The 22,619-nt window shown below is 42.1% G+C and overlaps 1 protein-coding gene across 1 annotated transcript in view; it reads left to right on the top strand.

Annotated features, from left to right (window-relative positions):
- DNAH11 (dynein axonemal heavy chain 11) overlaps nt 1–22,619 on the top strand; it is a 200,692-nt gene that overhangs the window by 142,389 nt on the left and 35,684 nt on the right. Inside the window, exons 61-65 of the mRNA XM_054726107.1 lie at nt 519–620; nt 2,683–2,817; nt 7,388–7,558; nt 9,878–10,113; nt 11,597–11,719. Of these exons, the coding sequence (XP_054582082.1) occupies nt 519–620; nt 2,683–2,817; nt 7,388–7,558; nt 9,878–10,113; nt 11,597–11,719 (767 nt within the window). The remainder of the gene's footprint in view (nt 1–518; nt 621–2,682; nt 2,818–7,387; nt 7,559–9,877; nt 10,114–11,596; nt 11,720–22,619) is intronic.

The following is a 22,619-nucleotide window of genomic DNA, read 5'->3' as shown; positions in this document are numbered from 1 at the left end:
AACACACACATGCTTCAGGCTGCCAGGGACTTGGGAAAGAAAGTAAAAGCGTGGTTAATATTGTGTGAGGCTGTCTCCCACTTTCTGGGTCCAGAGACCCCCCTGCCCCCCCCCCCCCCCCCCCAGTTATCTTCCACTCCAAAGTCAAGACTAGCTCCCAATTTCAACGACATGCCTGCATACCACAATTTCGAGTGACAGGAGGACTTGCTCCTGATTTTACGGCAAGCTAATTTCAGTATATTCATGGTATTTGACACACATAGCATTAACGCAAGTACTTGTGCCTCTAATGTCCAGAGTATGTGCATGAATAGTGGACAAGCAGAGAGAACTTGGAAGGCTGTGTGGAGGTTTGCTCTGCCCTTAGGGAGGCCCATTGCTAAGCAATAAGCGACCAATCACTAGTGAATTAGAGACTTTAACTGTAAAGCCCCCAGCAGGGGAAGGATCGAATGATTACTTGTCGTCTTTGCATGGTCATTACCTCATGAACGAACCCCCTCGTGGCATTTCAGGTCTACTGTGACGTGGAGCCCAAACGCCAAGCATTGGCCCAAGCGAACTCAGAATTGGCTGCAGCTACTGAGAAGCTAGACGCGCTCAGGAAAAAGCTTGTGGTGAGTACAAACGGTTGCCCTGAAGTTCCCAAGAGGGGGTACCTCCCCTCTGAGGATCCCACCTTCAGGTAGGGCCACGTGTGCATCCCTGCCAAACAGAGGACATTCCATGTGTCGTTCTGTCTTCATCTGCATTCTCCTTTAGTAGCCGCTCCTTATCTGCTGTGTGCCAGACACTGAACCGGGAAAGTGGAAACCTGCATGGTCTGGGAGGAGGAGCGGGGAGGAGAGGGAGGGTAGCATATGTGATTGAAAGCAGGGACTCTGGAGCCAGGCTGCCTGGGTTTATATCCTGGTTCCGCCATTTACCATTTCACCCTTCACAAGTTAGGTAGCCTCTCTGAGCCTTGGTTTCCTCATCTGTGCAGTAGGTATTAGAGTAGCAGCCACTTCTAGGGTGGGATTGTGAGGATTAAATGAGTCATTCCTATTAAGAATTTAGCACGGTACCTGGCACACAATACAGACTTAGAGAATATCAGCTACAAAGGTGATCAACATTCCTATTTTCACAAAGATGTAACCAATCCTTCTAAGTCCAGTGTTCTAAGTATTCATGTGACTTCATACATGCAATGCAACAGGAGCACCAAAAAAGTACCGCGCCTGGAGAAATGAGGGTGCGTGTCATAATGAAGGTGTGCTTGACCTGGGCTTCGCGAGTCACCAGGATAACTAGGTCGGGAGAGGTGTTCTTGGTAAAGAATAAAGAAAAGAGGGAAGAAGCAGTTGGTACATGTAAAGGCTCTTAGTTAACGACATGATCAAAATAGCTTTTCAGCAACCTAATGGAAGCCTGGGGAGAGAGGAGTCTAGAGGCAGACAGACAAGTTCAGAGGTGCGGCCGCGAGTTCTGCTAGGGCCTCAGATAAGCAGAGCAGCCAGATAGGGAGAGTGAGACGGATGCAAGGCTGCGGACAGTGGTTGGCGGCAGGCGGGGGGGGGGGGGGGGGGGTCTCTGTCACCCTGGCACCTTGGGGACCCCTTGGAGCTTCAGTCCATTGTCTGTGAAGTAATGATCATAACGGCCACCTCTCAAGGTGGGCACTGAGGACTTCTGGCTGCCCAGAACCCAGGTGTATCTCTGAGGAATTATCTTTCCTTGTTGGATACACTCACGTGGGGCTTCTAGCAGGGGTGCCCTTGGCTTTGCTAGCTGAAGTCTAGATGTATCATCCAAGCTTCGCCAATTTGATCCTCCATCTCTGAAACTGAGTCATGAGCAAAGAATAAAAAGAGTGAAAGTAGAGGTCATGCATGGGGTGGTGTCCCGGTGAGACTCTCATCCACTTCCTGCTCCAGCTCTCAGCTCCTGGGAGTCTGCATGTGGTCCTCTGCCTTTCCTTCCCTCCTAACAGCCCCGCCCTTCCCTTCCAGTAAATTCCCGTTAGCTAAAATTAGCTGACACCTGTTATTTCCCATCTCAGAATCCTGATGTCTCCAAGTGCTGTTTGATGGATCAAAATGCTGTTTGTTGCACAGTACACAGCCATACATGGGAGTCCCCACTCTCTGTGTGCAGCAAACCCACGTGTTGGGTGTTCTGGGGCCAGACCCGGGGTTGAGAGAGAAGCCTGGCTCGGGAACACAGATTTGGGATCACGGTGTGAAGATCACACGTATACATTGTCCAGTGGTCTGAAGGGACTCCATCATTCACCCTTTGCACTCGTTTGCTTTTTTCTCGATTCCTTTATTCTACTCGGAATTTAACACCCTTCCCCCTCTTCATGGAGAACCAAAGGATGACCCTTATTTAAAAAGAGGATAAGGCTCAGGTACAAGAGAGAGGGGACAGTGCACCCAGGGTGTGTGTGAGCCTGCAGGGCACGTCCACGCACCCCGTCGCCGGCTGCCCTCTGCCCAGGGCAGGAGGCAGGCGCGAAGGCCGCCTGGCAAGCTGGCGGTCTGTGGCGGCAATCGTTCCCTAACACGTCTGTGAAAGGGGCGAAGGAGGGACAGAGGTTTGTTTCACAGCTTAAATGGGTGGTTTAAGCTGATTATAATATTTCATCTTGAATATCTAGAAATGGCTCAGAAGTTCATTTTGATTCTTATTCAGGATCTGGATCGAAATCTGAGCCGACTCACAGCTTCGTTTGAAAAAGCAATAGCTGAGAAGGTTCGGTGCCAGGAAGAGGTGAACCAGACAAACAAAACCATTGAACTGGCCAACAAACTTGTCAAGGAACTCGAGGCAAGTTCACCTTTTCTTCCCAGATTCTACCTAAAATGTGCAGATCAGCACTTTTGGATCTTGTCTTTATTTGTTGTCAATAATAACTAAGTAGATGTGAAATCAACCATGAAGGAGAATACCTCATCATCATTTATACTGGAGTCTAATTTACCCAAAGTAAGAACTGACGATTCTCTGTATTTTTCAGTAGATAGCCATGAACTCAGTGGTTTTCCTGAATATGTTATAAACGCAGACCAGCTGCTAGGTAACAGTGCCATTGAACTGTTGTCTGAGTCATTTAATATACATTTACAATTGGATTCTACCATCAGAACATTACATCAAATTAAGCCTGCGTGATATTCTCTGTGGCATCTTTTTAGAGATGACTGATGTGCTAATTCTAAAAGTAGATAGGATGATTGCCCGAGTCGGTGAATACACTAAAAACCCACTCAATTGTGTACTTGAAAGGATGAATTTCACATCTGAATTCAATCTTTATACAACTATTTTTATTTAAGGACTACCTAAAAGTAGATAACAGCTCTATTAGAACTGTATTTAGCTGACAGTAACAGAAAAGTTGATTTATAGTGGCTTAATCAAATGGGAGTTAATTTTTTTACATATCACAGAAAATTCCAGAGGGTAGACATTGTCAGTGTTGACTCAGGTAATTAGCAACCAGACGCCTAATCTCCGTACCCTCTGCTTCTCCACACTTAGCAGGTGGTCGCTCACCCTCATGCATTTTGCATCACAGTCACAGAAGGCTGTTATACCTCAGATTCAGGCAGGAGAGAGAGTAATCTGTATCAGCTGAATTTTTGTCTCTTTTTCTAATCCTCACCCAAGAATATGTTTTTATTGATTTTAGAGAGGAAAAGGGAGAGAGAGATAAACATCGATGTGAGAGGGGTGCATCCAGCTCTCAGCTGGTTGCCTCCTGTACGCACCCCGACTGGGGATCAAACCCGGAACCTTTTGGTGTACAGGATGGATGCTCCAACCAACTGAGCACCCGGCCAGAGCTGGATTTTTATTCTTTTATAAGAAAAACTGAAGTTTTCCTAGGAATGTGTTTGGCAGACTTCACTTATGTTTCTCTATCCAGAGCTAGATTGACCAGATGTAGCTGCAAAGAAGGCTGGGAAATAGGAGAACGGGGATATGGTGATTGGCTTAGCCACTTCATCGCATGGGGCTGGACTCCTCACCACCCTATTCAAAATCAGAGTTCCCTTAGCAAGAAAGGAGAAACGTGTTAGGGTCAGTTGAACTGGGGGATAGCCTAACTTATAATTACACTGGACTTTTTACTAGTAAAAATCTAATTAAACACAACACAACAAATTTAAGTCCATCATCCCTCATAGTTCATTCTGCAAAATCCACTCTCTCCATTCCATCTCAGAATCCCAAGTCCGTTCTTCCAGTTGTTAGGGCCAAAAGCTTTGGCATCCCCCTGGACTTTTTGCTCTTTCTCATGCCCCACACCCAACCCACGGCATACATGCTGTACTGGCTCTACCTTCAAAGCCCATGTGGAACCCCGCATCCTCATCCCCCTCGCCTCTCCGTGCTGGTCCAGGCCACCAGCATCTCTGCTCTGGAGTACCGCCCTCACTTCCAACATCACCCCTGAGTCCTCTCCCTTCACTGCAGCTGAGTGATGTTTCAAAAAATTAAGTTCATTCCTGACACTGATGTCTCAGAATTCTTCAGTAACTAATTGTCTAACTCAAAGGGCAGTCCAAAGGCGCCCCCTGGCCTGCAAGGCCGTATATGACCTGGCTCCGGGATACCTCCTGTCCTCACTCCTGCCACCTTCCCTCTGCGCTGGCCTTGCTCTTCCTACTTTGCATCCTTTGCCTTTTTCCTCCACGTGACTTACCTTTCCTCCCTGCTGATGACATCACTGGCTCCCCAACTTCCTTAAGGTCTCTGCTAAAAGTTCTCATCACATGGCTTTCTCTGCTCTCTCACCTGCCCCCCTGCACACACCCCGCTCTTACTGTTTTATTTCTTCATAACATTGATCAGCACATGACATATACACTTACCCATGTACACATATAAGTGCCTCAAGAATAGGAACCTCACCTGTTTTCTGCACGGCTTAATCCCAAGCGTATAGCACAGTCCCCGGCACATCATAGGCATCAGTAGAAATTTGTCAAATGAATGAATGGGTGCGCTTTGGGAGCCTCCTGTGTTAAAAAAAAAAAAATCTGGGGCCTTTTGAAGACTCATTTTTCTTAGGTCAGTTGAGAAACTCCACCACTTCTGTTGGAGTTTACCACTTTTCCCACTTAACGCGGTGAGATTTAAGCAGTTTGAAATGTTCACCACTTGTGAAGTATCCGAAGAAAAGAAAAAGTGCCATTTAATTAGACTGTTTTCCTGAGGTAGTTACAGATGTCCGAACGTTTTTTGAAGGGTAAAGCAGGCTCTGTGCTGCATCTCTAACACATAGCACTGTCCCCAAAGGCCTTAGTTACTCTTGAAGATTTAGACAAGGGGAGGAAAATGTTTGACCAGTATTAACTAGCAATATATATGTATATATACACACGTGTGTGTGTGTGTGTGTGTGTGTGTGTGTGTGTGTGTGTGTGTGTATTTAAAGGATTACTTGAAGATGCCAGACCTTTTCCTTTGAGGATAAATTCTTTCTGACTAGAGCGGGAGACAGTTAACTTCTGAAAAGCATCAAGACTGATGATTTTGTCTATATAGCATTGACCTGGAAGCTCAGCCATTCAGACTAATAAATCAGGCAATTTATATTTAATCATTAACTAACTCCTGAGCTGAACAGCTGTTCAAAATTAGAAATTGGGTCACCCCAGCCAGGATGACATTACAGGCAATCTATAATGCATTAGAATAAAATTATAGTGATTTTTAACTGTCTAGAAATTTATTAGAGGACATGTTCCAACTCTTAAACCCTTGTTAGCCAGTGTCAGTAATGATTTATGTTGCGTGGGTGGTATAGTGAAATTACTGACAATTTTTGTAGCCAATAAGTCTCTGTTTAGTAAATCTTCAAACTTCAAAGCTGTTTTGGAGAATGAGGTAGGTGCACTTTATTGTTGAACATTTACTAACCAACGACAACAAAGACGGAGGGAAGGCAAATGAGAGATTCCTCTTCAAAATTAATGGATCTGTTGTCAGCAGCTGAGGAAGGAAATGAATGAATTCTAGAAAGAGGGTAGAGAGCTGAAGTTCCTTATTGTTTAATTGTTATAGCTAACTTGGGGTGACCTGTATGAAGCAAAGCAGGGAGACTATGTTAACACAGCTTTGAAAAACATTTGCAACTGCTCATTTCATGACCTCAGTGCTGTGGGCATTATGATGGCTTGCAGGCAACTGGCATTCCAATCTATTCTGATATGCATCATGGGATCTTCTTTGCTTGTACTATCAAATTGCTGATTTTTTTTCCCCAGGTCCTGTTAATTTGCATGTGCTTAGAATGTATTCATTTTTAGCATGCATTGAAACAAAGTGAATCAGTGAACTACCCTATAGTTTAATCAATCTGTAGATATTTATTGCCATTTTATTCAAATTCAATTTTAAGGGCTCCACGTACTTAACCTGAAAATCAAATTTTAAGTGGCCATTCAACTAGCTATCAGGACTTCACCAGCATTCTTGGAGTGTATGATCTTCACGGCTAGTGAAGTTATTTGATTTCCATGTTTTTACCTGTGGTATAGGTTCTGACACTGACCAAGTGATTTTGTTAGAAAAAATACCCTGAGTAGAAACTACCAGCACTTATTCTTCAATTAATAGGATTCAGGATAGGTGGTTCTTTAAGCCTCACGTTTTAATTAACAACATCAGGGGTGTTTGTCATTTTCCTTTTTCTAAAATAAGCCAACAGCCAGTATGTTAAAGAAAAAAGAAAGTTGGCCTAGCGCAGTGGTCAGCAAACTCATTAGTCAACAGAGCCAAATATCAGCAGTACAATGATTGAAATTTCTTTTGAGAGCCAAATTTTTAAACTTAAACTTCTTCTAACACCACTTCTTCAAAATAGGCTTGCCCAGGCTGTAGTATTTTGTGGAAGAGCCACACTCAAGGGGCCAAAGAGCCGCATGTGGCTCGAGAGCCACAGTTTGCCGACCACTGGCCTAGGGCAGTAGTGTAGGGCCATGGCTGAAAAGCAGGAGATGTGGAAAGCAGGCAAGTTGCCATTAAGCATCATTCAGTCTTGGCCACAGCTCTTGATACTCCACTCCCAGACGGACAGGAGTGTGACTGTCATCAGCCTTTCCCGAAGGACCTCCCTCAGTCACAGTGAAGGAGTTAGGGCATCTAAGGAGAAGATGTTCAAGATCTTACGTCTTGTTGTAGTAACTCCACGGAAGAGAGTATGAGAGCTCCTTCCGAATCATGGGTTTCAGACGCGTGAACGATTGTAATAGTCATCCAACCAGTTCTGTTCTGCTCCTTCTAAGGACTGGACGTCGGCTTAACTTGTGCTCCAAGGCCGTCACATTAAGCATTTGTTGAGGGGATGCTCACCCTGCAATTACAGCTGAGTAATTTTATCTTTCAGTCGGAGAAGATTCGCTGGGGCCAGTCTATAGAATCCTTTGAAGCTCAAGAGAAGACACTCTGTGGCGATGTTCTGCTGACGGCAGCCTTTGTGTCTTACGTTGGATCCTTCACGAAGCAGTACCGCCAGGAACTGGTGGACTGCAAGTGGGTTCCCTTTCTTCAGCGAACGGTAAGCTCAGCTCCTTACCTTCTCAGCATTTGGAAGCGTCACACTGAAATTTCAGTAGTAAAAACAGTGCATATATACCAGGCCCTGTTGTACCTCTGTAACAGTAACTGCCTGGAAATTCTGCTGTGAAGGAGATGCTCCTTGTGTGTGGCAGTTTTTCTTATTTTAATGATGGCTAAACAGAGGGATGAAAAATATGAAAATTAATTATATAAACAAAACTGATAACTGAAATAAAATTTGGATTATGATGTTATTGTATAGTATGAAACCTTTTGTTTTCTTACTAATATTATGAGTTATTTGTTAACGTGTGTTTTTTTTTTTCATGACTACTTTCAGATTAGAAGTATACCATTTTGTACTTAAGTATCAAAATAGCTCAACTTAAGCCCGGCCAGTGTGGCTCAGTGGTTGAGTGTCGACCTATGAACCAGGAGGTCACAGTTCGATTCCCAGTCAGGGCACATGCCCTGGTTGTGGGCTCGATCCCTAGTGTGGGGCGTGCAGGAGACAGCAGATCAATGATTCTCATCATTGATGTTTCTCTCTCTCTCTCTCTCTCCCCCCCCCTCCCTCTCCCTTTCCCTCTTTCCCTCTTTCCCTCTTTCCCTCTCCCTCTCCCTCTCCCTTCCTCTCTGAAGTCAATAAAAATATATATTTTTAAAAATAGCTCATCTCTCTCTCTAAAATCAATAAAAAACATATCCTTGGGTGAGAATTAAAAAGAAATACTGGGTGTTGACAGCTTTTGAGAACTTTGTGTGGTTCTAATATGCAGGCTGGGGTTGAGAGCCACGGCCCTGGGGGAGATGTGGGTTTTGGATAAGACACACAGGTAGAGAGCAAGGAGTTTGATCCAAATAGGACTAGGACACTGCAGGGCACCTGGGAAAGGCTTTCAGAAAGTGCAACAGTGGGGGCACGAGTTTGGAGCATGGGGTACGGAAGAAACCATGTAGCATGGTGGTAGCTGGAAAGGACAGAGGCAGTGGGCACACATGACCTTGAAGATCCAAATCACACTGTTACCCAAAATTGTTTCCATCCAAAGAGTAGCACAGAGGGTGGTGGTAGATGGTAAGAATTTAAAGCCACATATCCTTGGCTAATAGGAAGATGCTCATTCTAAAAGATATCAATTTATTGGCGTCTTTAAGGAAACTGTATCAAGTCAGATACCAAGGCTTAGTGTTCATATCACTAGAAGATAGCGTTTACTTGTAAGATAACATCATAGTCAGGAACAGTAAGAATATTGTGCTACTTTTCCTATATTGATATCAAATTGCATCCTAGCTTTACTGTGGGGATTTTCCCAGCATTTAGTTTACTGAAGCTCTGTGGCCAACCAATAAATCAAACACCTGCTGCTGCTCTGGCCTCCCCTGCCTGCTCCCAGTTGGGCTCTTGCTGTAATCTCTTATGGAGGCATGTTTCCATCAAGCCTGGGGACCAGCTCCTTTTCCATCTTGCCCATTTTGGCATCTCCAGACGGTGTTTTATGTGTTGGAGGGGCTCAATATGGTAAATGCTTGGTGATTGATGACACAACGAATACATTGCTTTCCGAGATCTTGTTAAGTTTTGGTAAAACTGGTCCATTTTTATAAAGAATGACCCCTATTCTTTAAAACAGATTTCTCTCTCTCTCTCTCTCTCTCTCTCTCTCTCTCTCTCTCACACACACACACACACACACACACACACACACACACAGTACAGCTTCCCCATTGCAGTGCTTTCTGCAATCACAGTGTAGGCCTAGGCACAGCCGGCAAGCTGATGAGTGAATGCATCCCATTAACCCATCTAGGCACAGCCGGCAAGCTGATGAATGAATGCATCCCATTAACCCATCCCAGAAGGAGATGTCAGCTCCTTGTGGTGACGGCCTGTAGTAAAAGGTGAAATGTCAGAGCAAGATGTCCCGCTCTAGCATGGCTAACGTGGGGTGACCCCTCCATTGGCCAAATACATTTCTGTTACCAACCGTACTTCCTGGTGTCTAAGTTCACGCTCATCTTGTTGGAGTAGCTGTAGATGTATGTAGAGGGCAAAGTCCCTTGAGGTCAGATAGAGGCAGTAATAAAGCAGATATTGACAGAATCCTAAGAGGTAAATGACAGAATCCTAAGAGGTAAAATACGGGGCTCATTGGCTCAGATTGTATTTCATGGTGAGAGTTTATTTGGCTTCTCAGCGTCCACAGAGCACTTGCATGTCTTCTCTTGGTTTGAGTCTCTTTCCTTGTCTGTCATCCTGAGTCTTTTGCTCTGCCCCACTATTTATGCATTGCATTTAACCCTGATTTTAAAGGTTTCCATTCCAATAACCGAAGGCCGGGATTTGATTGCTATGCTGACGGACGATGCTACCATTGCTGCCTGGAATAACGAAGGCCTGCCCAGTGATAGGATGTCAACCGAAAACGCCACAATCCTCACACACTGTGAGCGCTGGCCCCTGCTGATAGATCCCCAGCAACAGGGAATTAAGTGGATCAAGAATAAGTATGGAACTGACCTGAAAGTCACACATTTGGGCCAGAAAGGGTACGTGAAGTCTGAGGGATTGGCTCTCTCTCTAGCTGGTGTGAAATGGGTCTGATTGAAGTCCTGGCATTTGGTAGACCTCGCTGCCACTTTGAAAATGTGACAGTTTGGTGGTACTTGTCGTCTGCCTGATCCTGTTTCATGTGAAGTCTTTCTGTTGAAAAGCATTTATGTTGGGCCGCACCCACTTACCTGAAGAGGAAATCAGATTGAAGGCGAGAGCAAACCCAGCATTTGAGAGGGAAAATATGTCCATTTCCTAAGGCCAGGATTGGAAATGTGATGCATTGTAATCCTCCTTTAGAGCATTTGGCATATCACAAGAATTGTCAACTGCACCTACAGGCTTAGTGATGTGTACTCTTTGCCTACAGTAGGGCTTTAACATGGCTGGAAGTCCTGCTACTGAATACGCGAAGATAATTTGATTTCTTAGTCAAGTATTACATGTCACTTATGAGGATTGAATCTACTCTGAGATTTCCTGTTATTGGGCCTGCTAATACTATCTGATAAGTGGAAAGCTCTCTTGTATATAACTGGTGTTCAGTTAATGTTGAATAATTTTGGACTTACTGATATTTCATTTGAGTCCTCCGTCATCTTTTCACATGTAAAATGAAATAAGGAATATCTGCAGTTGTGCAGATAAATGTCCTCCCTGCTCATCTGAATATTTGGAGAAAATTACTTTCGAAGGGGAGAGACTGTTTTTGAAGAATGGGAATGAAATAAAATGATAGTTCACCATTTTACATGACTGAACCTAAAGATTTAAAAAATGAACGTTTGATAAAACCACAAGACATTTGATAGAATTTGAATTTTTTTAATTAAAAAAGGTCCCATCAAATACATTTAAATTGATGATGTCTGGATAGTTTTATTTATTTCAACCATGATGATCATCAAAAGGAACTAATTTATGTGTGGGCTTTTTAATTCAAACTATTGAATTTCACTTGAAAAATATAACTGAAATTTATCTCAAAACTGAAAGGTTCAGAGTGGGCCAGGGTCGCACACCTAGGACATGAGGCCATCATGTATCAAAAGAGATGTTTATTTCAGGCCCGCCAAAGGCATCAGCGGAGACTGAGGGGAGAGAAAGGTGTTTATTGGTCCTTGCTGGCTGCAGGCCGTTCTGCTGCTGTAAGGGTCCGGTCCGTCCTTGGCCCCACCCGATGCCGGGTGGCTAGTGGTTACCTAGGCTATGCAGTGTTCAAGGCTGCAAGCTTTCTGCAAGACACCTGCTAAGCACAATAAGTTTTCTCCGCCCTGTTTTATTCTCTTCAATCCTTTCAAAAACCTAATCTTTAATTTCCATGTTATCTAGTTAAGGAAGAATACTACTTTATAAAATAGTTTTCTCTAATTTGTCCCATTTAAAATGGGACAAAAATATGATTTAGTAGAAATAATTTTGAACATTTTCCCTGCGCTTACTTACATTTTGTTGTCTCTATTCTGACGGAACTTGAAGGTTTTTGAATGCCATTGAAGCTGCTCTGGCCTTTGGAGATGTCATCTTAATTGAAAACCTTGAGGAAACGGTAGATCCAGTCCTTGACCCACTGCTTGGCAGGAACACGATTAGAAAAGGAAAGTAAGTATTGCTGAGTGTTTAATGTCCATTTTGTGTTACATATGAGTTTGATCATCAGCTTCTATGTCTTAGCCTCATAACCAGACATAATCTATTGGATTCTTCTTGGTGATGTTTCTGACTTTTCATTCCATGGAACCTACATTCCAAGACCAAAGCCACCTCAGTATGATCTAGACTTTCAGACTATGTGTCTGCTGGATCAGATTCATGCTGCCCAGTTCCTGACTTACAGACAAGACTGCATTGTCACAAGTCTGCGAAATTTATTAATTTATACCCATGTTTCTCAAACTTTAGTACTTTGCAAAACTACCTTTTTCGCCAGAACTGCAAATCACTTATATCCTTCTTTACTTAATATTTTTCTTTAAACCAACTTAAAATCCACTCACTATTTTTTTAAAGTTAGCCTCATTGCAAGTAATAGCATCCACAAAATTTTTCCTAATATACTTAAAATATAACCATTAAAAAAAATAATTCATTAATGGATACCTAAAATCATCCCCAACATTTCACAGAGATGGACTACCAAAAAGTGGGAATAGCCCTCGCCGGTTCAGCTCAGTGGATAGAGCATCGGCCTGCACACTGAAGGATCCCAGGTTCGATTCCCATCAAGGGCATGTGCCTCGGTTGCAGGCTCCTCCCCAGCCCGGGCCCTGGTCAGGACGCGGCATGCTGGAGGCCACCAATCGATGTGTTTCTCTCACATCGAGATTTCTCTGTCTTTCCCTCTCTCTTTCCAAAAATCAATGGAAAAATATCCTCGGGTGAGGATTAAAAAAATACTCAAAAAGTGGGAATACCCCCATGTGACGTTCTAAATGCTGCCATTCCCCCACACCCTACTCTCTTGGACATTCTCCCAGGGCAGTGACTCCATTTCCAAGGACTCACCAGGTCGTTTTCTGTAAGCGTGTGAAAGGTCAGAGGTCGCAGTTACGTCTCCAAGGCCTGCATGGCCTCAGGGGATGTCGGGAGGTCGTGGCATCCCAAAGGCTTTTTGTGCCTCTTCACTCAAGAACCAACATCCACTAGACTTATCTCACTGCATTTCTCTCTCTCCCTCCCTCCCTCCCTCTCCCCCCGTCTCCTTTACAGAGGAGTAATTTCAGAACTTCCCCAAACCCCTTCTTCTTTGATGCCCATTCTCTCAAAGGTATCTCTCTCCTTTTTCATCACTAGATTATTCCTGTCAATTTTAAGTGGAAATAGGCCTGCTTAAAGGTGACTAACTTCTATTTTTTAAATAGACTCTAACCAATAAGTATAGAATATATTATACATCTCACCAAGTAAATCCATTTGCAGTGACTGACAACTTATAATTGTTTAATAAACCAGAATTTACCCAGACTTACATTTAGAACAGTCTAATAAGCCACTTAACAAACTGCAACTGTAACATAAATATAATTGCAGCTGTGTCTGATGTGTTAAAAATATAGTGTAATAGCTTGAATGTCACTAAAGTGAAATCCTTGTTATTAAGGTTCTGACTCTGTTATGAAGACCTAAAATTTTTTGTCAGTAAGATACATATTCTCCAGCTTTAACTTGGACTTCCAGTAACACAATTTAGGTGTAAGAAAGTTGGTGACAATCTCTCTCTCTCTCTTTCTGAATATGTACAATCTTTTAGGCTTTATAGAGCTGACCATGTCATTCCAGCATTTTTTAAAAGGTTAAAAGAAATTAAAATGATATGAAAGAGTATCAAAAACTCTGTTTATTGTATGCAGTTATTACCTTAACAGACCTACTAAACTCTTGTGTGGGAACAACCACTTGTATGAGGGTAAATTTCAAATCTGTAGCTTCACTTTTTTCCACTTCCCTCTCCCATGCAGATGTTTTTAGAGTATCTTTATCCAGAGAATCTGAGTGCTAGTGATGCTTACATGTTCTACCAGCCTCTCTGAGCATGGCTGTATAAACCATCAGGTATAAACCATGATGAGGTATAGATCGTGCCCTTAAAGAAGCTACATTTCCCCAGGGAAAGACAGACCTATCTATACTAATAAAAGGGTAATATGCTAATTAGACCAGATAGACCGGACATCCTTCTGGACAAAGCCTTGGTGGCGGGGAGGGTGGGGGGCAGCAAGGCAGAGGCAGTTAGGGGCCATCAGGCAGGTAGGCAGAGTGGTTAGGGGTGATCAGGCCAGCAGAGGAGAGTGGCTAGGGGCGATCAGGCAGGCAGGCAGGTGAGCAGTTAGGAGCCAGCGGTCTCAGATCCCAAAAGGGATGTCTGACTGCCAGTTTAGGCCCGATCATACATTCTCCGAGGAGTCCCAGATTGGAGAGGGTGTAGGCCAGGCTGAGGGGACCACCCCCTCCCCCGTGCACGAATTTCGTGCACTGGGCCTCTAGTAAACAATAAAAGGAATACAGAGCCGTTGGTGAGATGATTGCATGGCAGGGAGTTGTCGGTTCTATAGTAGAGACTTGGAAAGGCCACATTGTTTTCCAAAGTGTTTACACTGATTCCTGTGCTCATCTGTAGTGTACAAGAGTTGCAGAGTCTTTCAGGGAACTGAAGTAGGGACTTTTCACCCTTCTGCTGTTTTTTATAATACAAAAAGAAATCGTATTTAATACCACTAGCCACTTTTTCCTAGGAAGAACTATTCCTACATCCTAATTTTTCCCACCTCTTATTTTTGAATGGAAAAAAAAAAAAAATTGAGGACACTCAAAAATTTTAGACTAAATTTTTTTATAAAAGCTTTAAAAGTACTTTGGAATAAAGTTTGATATTTAAATGATTGTATCCTTGTTATCTGACAAGAAATATGCTTAAACAAAACAAATGCTCTCTTGGTTCCTCATATAACTTTTTAAAAAGTGAGACACCCTCACTGGTGTTACTCAGTGATTAGAACGTTAGCCTGTGCACCCAAGGGTTGCTGGTTCAATTCCCAGTCAAGGGCAAGTACCTGGGTCACAGCTCTGATCCCTGGCCCCAGTAGGTCCAGGCATGTATCTATGTTTCTCTCTCTCTAAAAATCAATGGGAAAAATATCCTCGGGTGAGGATTAACAAAGAGAGAGAGAGAGAGAGAGGGAGAGAGAGAGGGACTGACTTTATAAAATATTCACACATATGCAAGCTAGAAGGGGGTATGGAAAAATAAATTAGATTGGTAGAAATAGGAATTCTTTTTCTTTCTTTTAATGAAACAAAAACTGGGAGAAAACTATGAAAAGTATAATTAATAGGAAAATGTTGAAGTGCTTTGTTTGATAATAGAGCTAGAAACCCATTTGCAATGTTAAAAAAGGAACAGAAAAAATTGAATTTACCTTGATTACATCCCACATGAATCTACATGTTTGTAAATTTTCTAATAAGTGTTCCTTTTGTGATCTCCAACAGTGGACACTTGATTTTTTTTTCTATGTTTCCCTTTGCATTATAAAGACAGAATAGTAGTGGAAATAAGAAAAAGAGGGGGAGACAAACCCTGGGGATTGAAAGCTGGTGTATCACCCCGAATATCTTCATTGCATCATATTCCGCAAATGCAGGTGGAATAATACTGTTATACTCCTGAGAGAAGGCACCTCAGAAAATTTCCGGCTATTAATAGTGTTTTTATTTATCTTAGTTCTGTGGTGTTTTTTTTTTTTTTTTGGGGGGGGGGGGTTTGAAAAAACTAATGTTAGTTTATTCTTCCTAATAATGAATGTCTGAGAAGATGCTTGTGATAGATACAGCATAGCCCAAAAGTTGAAGTTCATTAATAATTGGAATGTTGTGGAGTATGAAGTAATGAATACTAATTACTCCTTTCATGTCTGACAGCTCCCTGTGGACCAATACATCAGCCCCGACTTTAATTTGGTTCTAGTAATGGTTTCATCAATAGCACATTAAACCTGTGTTTGGGAAGATATACAGTTGAACCTGACCCACATAGTAGATGCCGCTGTCATAATGGCCACAGGCTGACAACAGCTGGGTAATTACAAATAATTAAATCCACCAAACTCCAGACAATCCTAATTTTAAGTAAAATATATCTTATGGTAGCAATCGACAGAAAACATATCTGGGAAGATTTATCAACATGTACTTTTTTCCAAAGCAAATTTACTGGCTTCCATATTAGAGAAGTTGCTGATGTGTGAAGCATCTTCATAAAATTATATCTCTGTAATCTTTCAGATCTCCCAAACATTATTAAGAGAATTTATAAACTTTAATTTTAGCTGGAGTCACCTTACTGCAACATGCATTTTGATTGGAAAATGCATATATGTTTCTGAGCATATAAATATTTTTAAAGGCATTTTGTACATTATTCTATATTTATTTTTACATAATTATTTTTTAGTAATAGTGTTTAAGAAGTATTCCCTAGGAAGAAACTTAAAACTAACTAATAGAAATATTAACTGTGTGACATAAATTTCTATTTTTATAGAAGTAATATCATGAAAGGGAGAGTAGTATTTTATAGATATTTATTTTGTAATGACTAGGTTTCCTGAAAGTCGTGCTGAAACTAATACAAGGAAGTCTCTTAGTTTCAGGTTTTCAGTTGATTAAATAATAAGTTGCTGCCTTTGGAGTTGATGCCATACGATTGTATTATAGTAGACAGTGGTCCAGTGCACCAAATTCGTGCACATGTCGGGTCCCTAATGGCTGCCAGCTGCCGGCTGGGGCCTCCCTTTGCACCCACCTTGGCCTGACGCCACCTGCCCACTCACCTGCTCCACCATCCCACTGCAGTCCCACTCTCATAGGGGCCCATCGGGGCCAGCAGCACCTCCACTGCCACCCACTGCCAGTGCTGCATTGCTGACTCCCACCATGTTCCGCGCCGCCCCCTGGTGGTCAACGCACGTCTAACTCCCGGTTGGTCGAACTCCCACTCCTGGGGACAATTTGCATATTAGTCTTTTATTATATAGGATTATAGATTTGTTTGAATGAGGTCTTTGGTGGGAGTTAAAACAAAATCATGTTTAATTCTATCCCACACTGTAATAGAACGTCTCTCTTGAGCTGGAAGCTTATGGTTTCAAGTAAACTCTGGAGTGATATAGTTCTCTCATGTCCCTGTGGGTAAGAATATTTTTATTTTCAAGTTAAATTCATGCCTTCAGAGAAGAGAATTCAGCATTCTAGGCTCTCCCAATTTCTAAATTCAAAACAAAGTTTAATTTCAGAAAAGACCAACAACCTTTTCTGTTCCTAAGTTCAATCAAGATTTTTTTTTTTTTAATTGTAATACTCGGGGTCTGTGGTTAGTGCATTCACACACTGACAGTTTTCTTGCTAACGTTGTTTGTTTTTATCTGAAAGTAAAAACCAAATAGGGCCACAGATTCAGAACCGTAGATCCTCTCCTTCAAAAAAAGGAATTTTTTAAAAGGGCAAACAAATATAAATGGAACCAGAATTTATTTTCATGGCACATTAAAATATTTAAATATGGATGTAGTGAAATGTTACAATACATATGTTTTATATACTTTATACATCTCAAAAAGGAAATCATCTGATTTTCTTTTTTGGTTTCCTTTTTTATTTTCTCCTGTTCAGTGGTACCTAGACTCTTGCAAATTAATCTTTTTTTTTTTATTCTAATTGCAGTTTGCGTCTATCTTAGAAGGATGTGTTGGTTATGTTAAGTGTATGAAGCAGCAAGACAGTGAACTCATGTCTGTTCAGGACTCTTCTTTCTTCTTTTCCTTGCAAGTCTCACCAGCTGCGCGGCTTTCAGCAGAAACCAGGTTGGACCAAGCGGAACAGCCCCTCCTGCCCAGGTTGCTAAGTAACACCTCTGCCCAGGTTGCTAAGTAACACCTCCCTCCGCCTGCTCTCCACCTGATCCTTTTGGCTGCTCTCAGCCGGAGCTGTTGGAGCTCGCAAGTCTCATCTAGAAGCTTTTAATTTTAAACAGCAGGGTATGCAGGAAGGCTTTTAGGTGTCTGTTGAAAAGTTGTTTTTCCTTCTCCTAAGTGTTTCTTTCTTTCCAACTAGTGGGACTATATTATTTATTTATCTTAAGACCCAGCTGCTATCTCTTTACTCTGACAGAACAACTCTGATGAGGCCTGGAGAATGGAATTCCTCATATTCGGAGAGCTTGTTAGCTGTCTGAATTGTCCATCTTAGAGACATTCTCTTAGGAAATTTCTCTCCAAACAGACAGCATTGGGAGAAAGGTTTTGCAAATCTCGCTTTAAGAAGATTCTCAGTGCAGCTCCTCCTTAGTAAAAACTTCCATCTGCCACAGGTGCAAGTCCTCATTCTAATGGAAGATGCTGCTTTTCCACGTTTGGTGTCAGATGGCGATGAAACATGGTGTTTGCTTAGGTTCTGGTCACTAACGACGTTTATTTAGGTCTTTATGACCCAAGACTGATGGCATTTTCCAAGTAGCTACCCTAAATATCCGGAACAGTTCTAACAAAAGTAAGAGACACTTCCTTAGTTTCCAGATGATAATCTCAATTTTAGACAGTCGTCTTAGTTATACTGGGACAATACTTCCTCTCTTTCTGCTCAGAGATTCTGGCTCTCAGGTAAATCTGAACACTGGGAGAAATGTATCCCAGGTTTATCAGAGAAATGGCTGTGAACATTCACCAGTAAATCACTTGCAAGTGTTTTTCATGTCATTTGCATATCAGTCCTTCTCAACAATAGTGACTTTTCATGACTTGAGGAAATTAGGAATCTTTTCATCCCACGACACCTTTGGGCAGAATTTTGAATAAATTTTTGAAAGAACATTGAAATTCCCTGTATACCTGATTTTTATGCAAACCTGACATGGAAAACTGAATTTACAGGTAATCTGTAGATGATTGTCTTTATGACACAATATTTCAGCTAAGGAGGGAGCATTTTGGCATACTTAAAATACCGCATTTTCTTTTCCTGAAAGCCAGGAGTTAGAAAACTTTTATGTAAGTTGTGACTTATTTTTATAACTTTATAAATGAAGTAATTAATTTTATGAAAGTATCTACCAGAAATCATAGCTCTTGGATTGGGGCTGGGCACCTTGATAATCAGTGCTATTCTCCTTCATAAACAAGAACAGAATTCCTACCCAAAGATCAGCAGGGCATGTTCTCTGAGCTGTGTCTTTAAATTTTTTTGTCTATTGGCCATTGATTGTTATGAGTCAATCATATTCTCTCGGTACCCTCTTGTGACTGATGGTCAGACAGGTCCACAGAGGTTAGGGTTACAAGCTGTCACCATCCAACAGAGCCAATGAACCTGCAGTCTGATGCAGTGAAATGAACTTTATACTAGGAGTCCAGACCCAGGTTCTAATCCCCACTCTGCTTTTAAGCTATCTTACCTTGGACAGGTCACAAACTCACTAGGTTCATAAAAAGGAATCAGCTGAATGATCACTAGGGGATCTTCTTGCCTTAAAATGACAACTCTGGTAGGTGAAACAATGTTTTTGACTCACCCTGTATCCTATCCAATTAAGCCATGGTGTTTGTACTGGGAAAACACATTTTATTTCAGGTTGTGTTCATATAATTAGTCTCTCACCTCTAAGCCAGCAGTTCTCAGCCAATGAGAAGTGAGGCAGGAGGCTCTCTCTCCCTTGGAGGAATGTATGGACACCCTCTAGGAGCAACTCACCTGCATATTCAGATTCATGTCTCCCCCCTTCTCTCTCTCTTCCCCCCCCCCCCCCCTCCCCCCCCTTTCCCTCTCTCTCTCTCTCTCTCTCTCTCTCTCTCTCTCTCTCTCTCTCTCCCTCCCTCCCTCCCTCCCTCCCTCCCTCCCTCCCTCCCTCTCTCATACAGTGTCCTGTTCCTGGCAGGCATGGGGCTGGAAAGTAGCTTAAGAACTACTCATTTTAAAAAGTAGCCACACTTCTACATTGTATGCTGCTCTTCATGCCTTGCTGTTACTTCTCACTGAAGATTTAAGTTCAAGAGCTCACAGCTGCCTTCTGTGGTGTAGAAGTCATGACCTCTGGATTCCTGTCTTTCACAGCAACAGCACAAGGACTGTTGGCTTTTCCCATCCCTCTGGTTAACTCGGTTGTCGTCCAGATCCTTCAAATCCTGAGAGAGCATTCGCCATCCATTCAGTTTTCCCAGATAGGAGATTAACCAAAAATTAACCTGGCAGCAGTGATAAAACCCACTGAGTCATTATGTAGTTCTTGCCTTTCGTAGATCATAAACACCCCAGTTGAGGATAATTTACTATCCCTGGGAAATCTAAGCTCATAAAAGAAGGTTTCAGAGCAAAATGTAAAACCAATTTTACAGGCAGACATCCTTCTCTCTTCCATCAGCTTAGCAGGGTCCCTCCAACTAACTCTCCTCACAGAGAAAATCCAGCAGATAGAGTTCTGGTTCCCAAACCATGAATGCTTCAGGGCGTATCTGTAGACATGCAAGTGGGATTTAGAGAGCCCGGAGTCCCCTCTGAGCCACCTTAGGGAGCCGTTTCATTGAGTACATATTTAACCAGTTAATGGCTTTGTCACCTGCAAAATTGTCGAACCCCATAATCCATGTTGGCCAGTCTCGTGTGTTTTGTGGTGTGTGTTTTCTTGAAAGCCTAGGGAGGGGAAGCACGGTTGTGCGTAGTGGCTGATGGGAAAAAATTGTAGCTTGGTGTTCCTGGGAAATCCTTGGAGATTAGCTGCATTGAGAGGAGATTATGCTAATGCCACTACCTGGTGTGGCCCTCTAGAGTGGCAAATGGCAAACAGCCTGTGCTGATAAGGCTTGTGAGCTAAGAATGGTTTGCTGTTGTTGTTTATCTTTGACTTCTTTCTTTAACTTTTTAAAAAATTATAGTCGACATACAATATTATATTAGTTTTAGGTGTGCAACATAGTCATTGGGTAGGAATTCTGTCCTTGTTTATGAAGAAGAATAGCACTGATTATCAAGGTGCCCAGCCCCAATTGTTTTAAAGGGTTGTCAGTAACAAAGAATATGTGGCAGAGACGCATGTGGCCTGCAAAGCCTAAAATAGTTACTCTCTGGCCCTTTATAGATACTGTTCTCCAACCCCTGCCCAAGAGGGATTTCTCCCCTGAGGCCTGAACACCTATGACTTTCAGAAATGTTAGTTGTCTTGCTGGGGGCTTGTTTTGATTCTCTCACATATACACACCCTCCACACAAATCTCAAAATTAGATTGACTTCTTACTACAGTTCCTAATCCTGCCACGAGTTATCCCTTTACAACAATAATGAAAATTCTAGACTTTATTTATTCAGTGTTCTTCATTTAAACTTAAATGTTTACTTTGGGGGATTTTTTTGGCCCCTATTTTTTAAATTGAATTTATTGGGGTGATACTGGTTAATAAAATTATATAGGCTTCAGGTATACCCTTCTATAGCATTATCTGTATATTGTATTGTGTGTTCACCACTCCAGGTCAAGTCTCCTTCCATCACCATTTATCCCCCATTTACCTTCTACCTCCTCCCACCCCCTTTCCCTCTGGTAAACACCACACTGTTCTCTGTGACCATGAGGGTTTTTTGTTTGTTTGTTTTTATTTTCTCCCTTCACCTTTTTCACCCAGACCAGTGTAAAAATGTTTAAATTCTCTTTTCATCTGGGGATATGGATTAGTGATTAAAACAGGAAGTTTATGAAATATGAACTCAAACCCAGTGAAAATTCATGAGCAAAGGAGGGGAAATTCAACCTGAAATCGTGAATGGTAGTGACAGACCTGGCATTTCTGAGGCACTTGCCAAGGGAGGAATGAATTGAAACTGAGATGGAGCCGTAATCAGAAAAGCACAGGCTGTGCATGGAGGTTGGTTGAGAGAGTGGGTGTTCTTACTGTGGCGATGTAAATGAGTATCAGCCTTGGTATTGCTCATGTGTGAGAGCCCCAGGCAGTAACTACACAAAACTTCCACTCTTAAGATTTCCTTTAGAAGCCACTGATGCAAATCTTGGCGTCTAGGCCAACAGTAATACAGTGGCTAGTGCCAACAAAGGAAGATTTTCTCAAAGCTTACTTGACTTGTGAGGTCTATTTTGGAAAACCTTGGAAAGGGAAACTCAAGTAATGGGAGAAATTGGATGATGTCCCCAATGTAGATGTGGTTGAAAATGTCTCCAGTCAAAAAGAAGGTTAACTAAAAATGTGTTCTTATCAAATAAGACCATCCTGTGAGACAGCTCAATATGCTCAAAAGTCAAGCAAGAGCCGCTGAGAAACTATGGTTAGCAGATTGATAAAATCTGAAAAACTACAGTTAGCATGGTTGATTTCCTAACAGACCGAGAAAGTCCAAATGTTAGTGGTTGACCTCTTGATAAGTTGTTCTCTTTTTTTCTTCTTTTTGGGCAGTATCGTTACTGAGGTATAATTCACATACATACAATATATCATTTAAAGCGAAGAACTCCTTGGTTCTTACTATATTCACAGCATTGGGCAGCCACTACCAGTCCATTTTAGAATTGAAATTCCTAAGCAATCAAACCTACTTTGATTTGCCTATTTGATTTGCCTATTCTGGTTATTTCCTATTAATAGAATCATATAATATGTGGTCTTCTGTGATTGGCTTCTTTCACTTGGCATAATGTTTTCAAGGTTCATCCATGTTGTAGCATGTATCAATACTTTCTTTTTTATGGCTGAATAATACTCCATTGTTTAGATAAACCACAGTTTATTTATCCATCAGACATTTGGGTTGTTTCTACCCTTTGGCTATTACGAATAATGCTGCTGTACACATTTGTGTACAAATTCTATGTGGACATATGTTTTCCATTTTTTTGAGTCTCTACCTAGAAGTAGAATGGCTGAGCTAACTGATAACTCTATGTTTAAAATTCTGAGAAACTGCCAATACTGTTTTCCAAAGTGGTTACCTCATTTTACATTCCCACCTGCA

This window comes from Eptesicus fuscus, chromosome 14 (assembly GCF_027574615.1).
Source record: "Eptesicus fuscus isolate TK198812 chromosome 14, DD_ASM_mEF_20220401, whole genome shotgun sequence".
NCBI lineage: Eukaryota > Metazoa > Chordata > Mammalia > Chiroptera > Vespertilionidae > Eptesicus > Eptesicus fuscus.
Note: the sequence above shows the minus strand (reverse complement) of the source record. Positions and strands in the feature narration are given on the sequence as shown.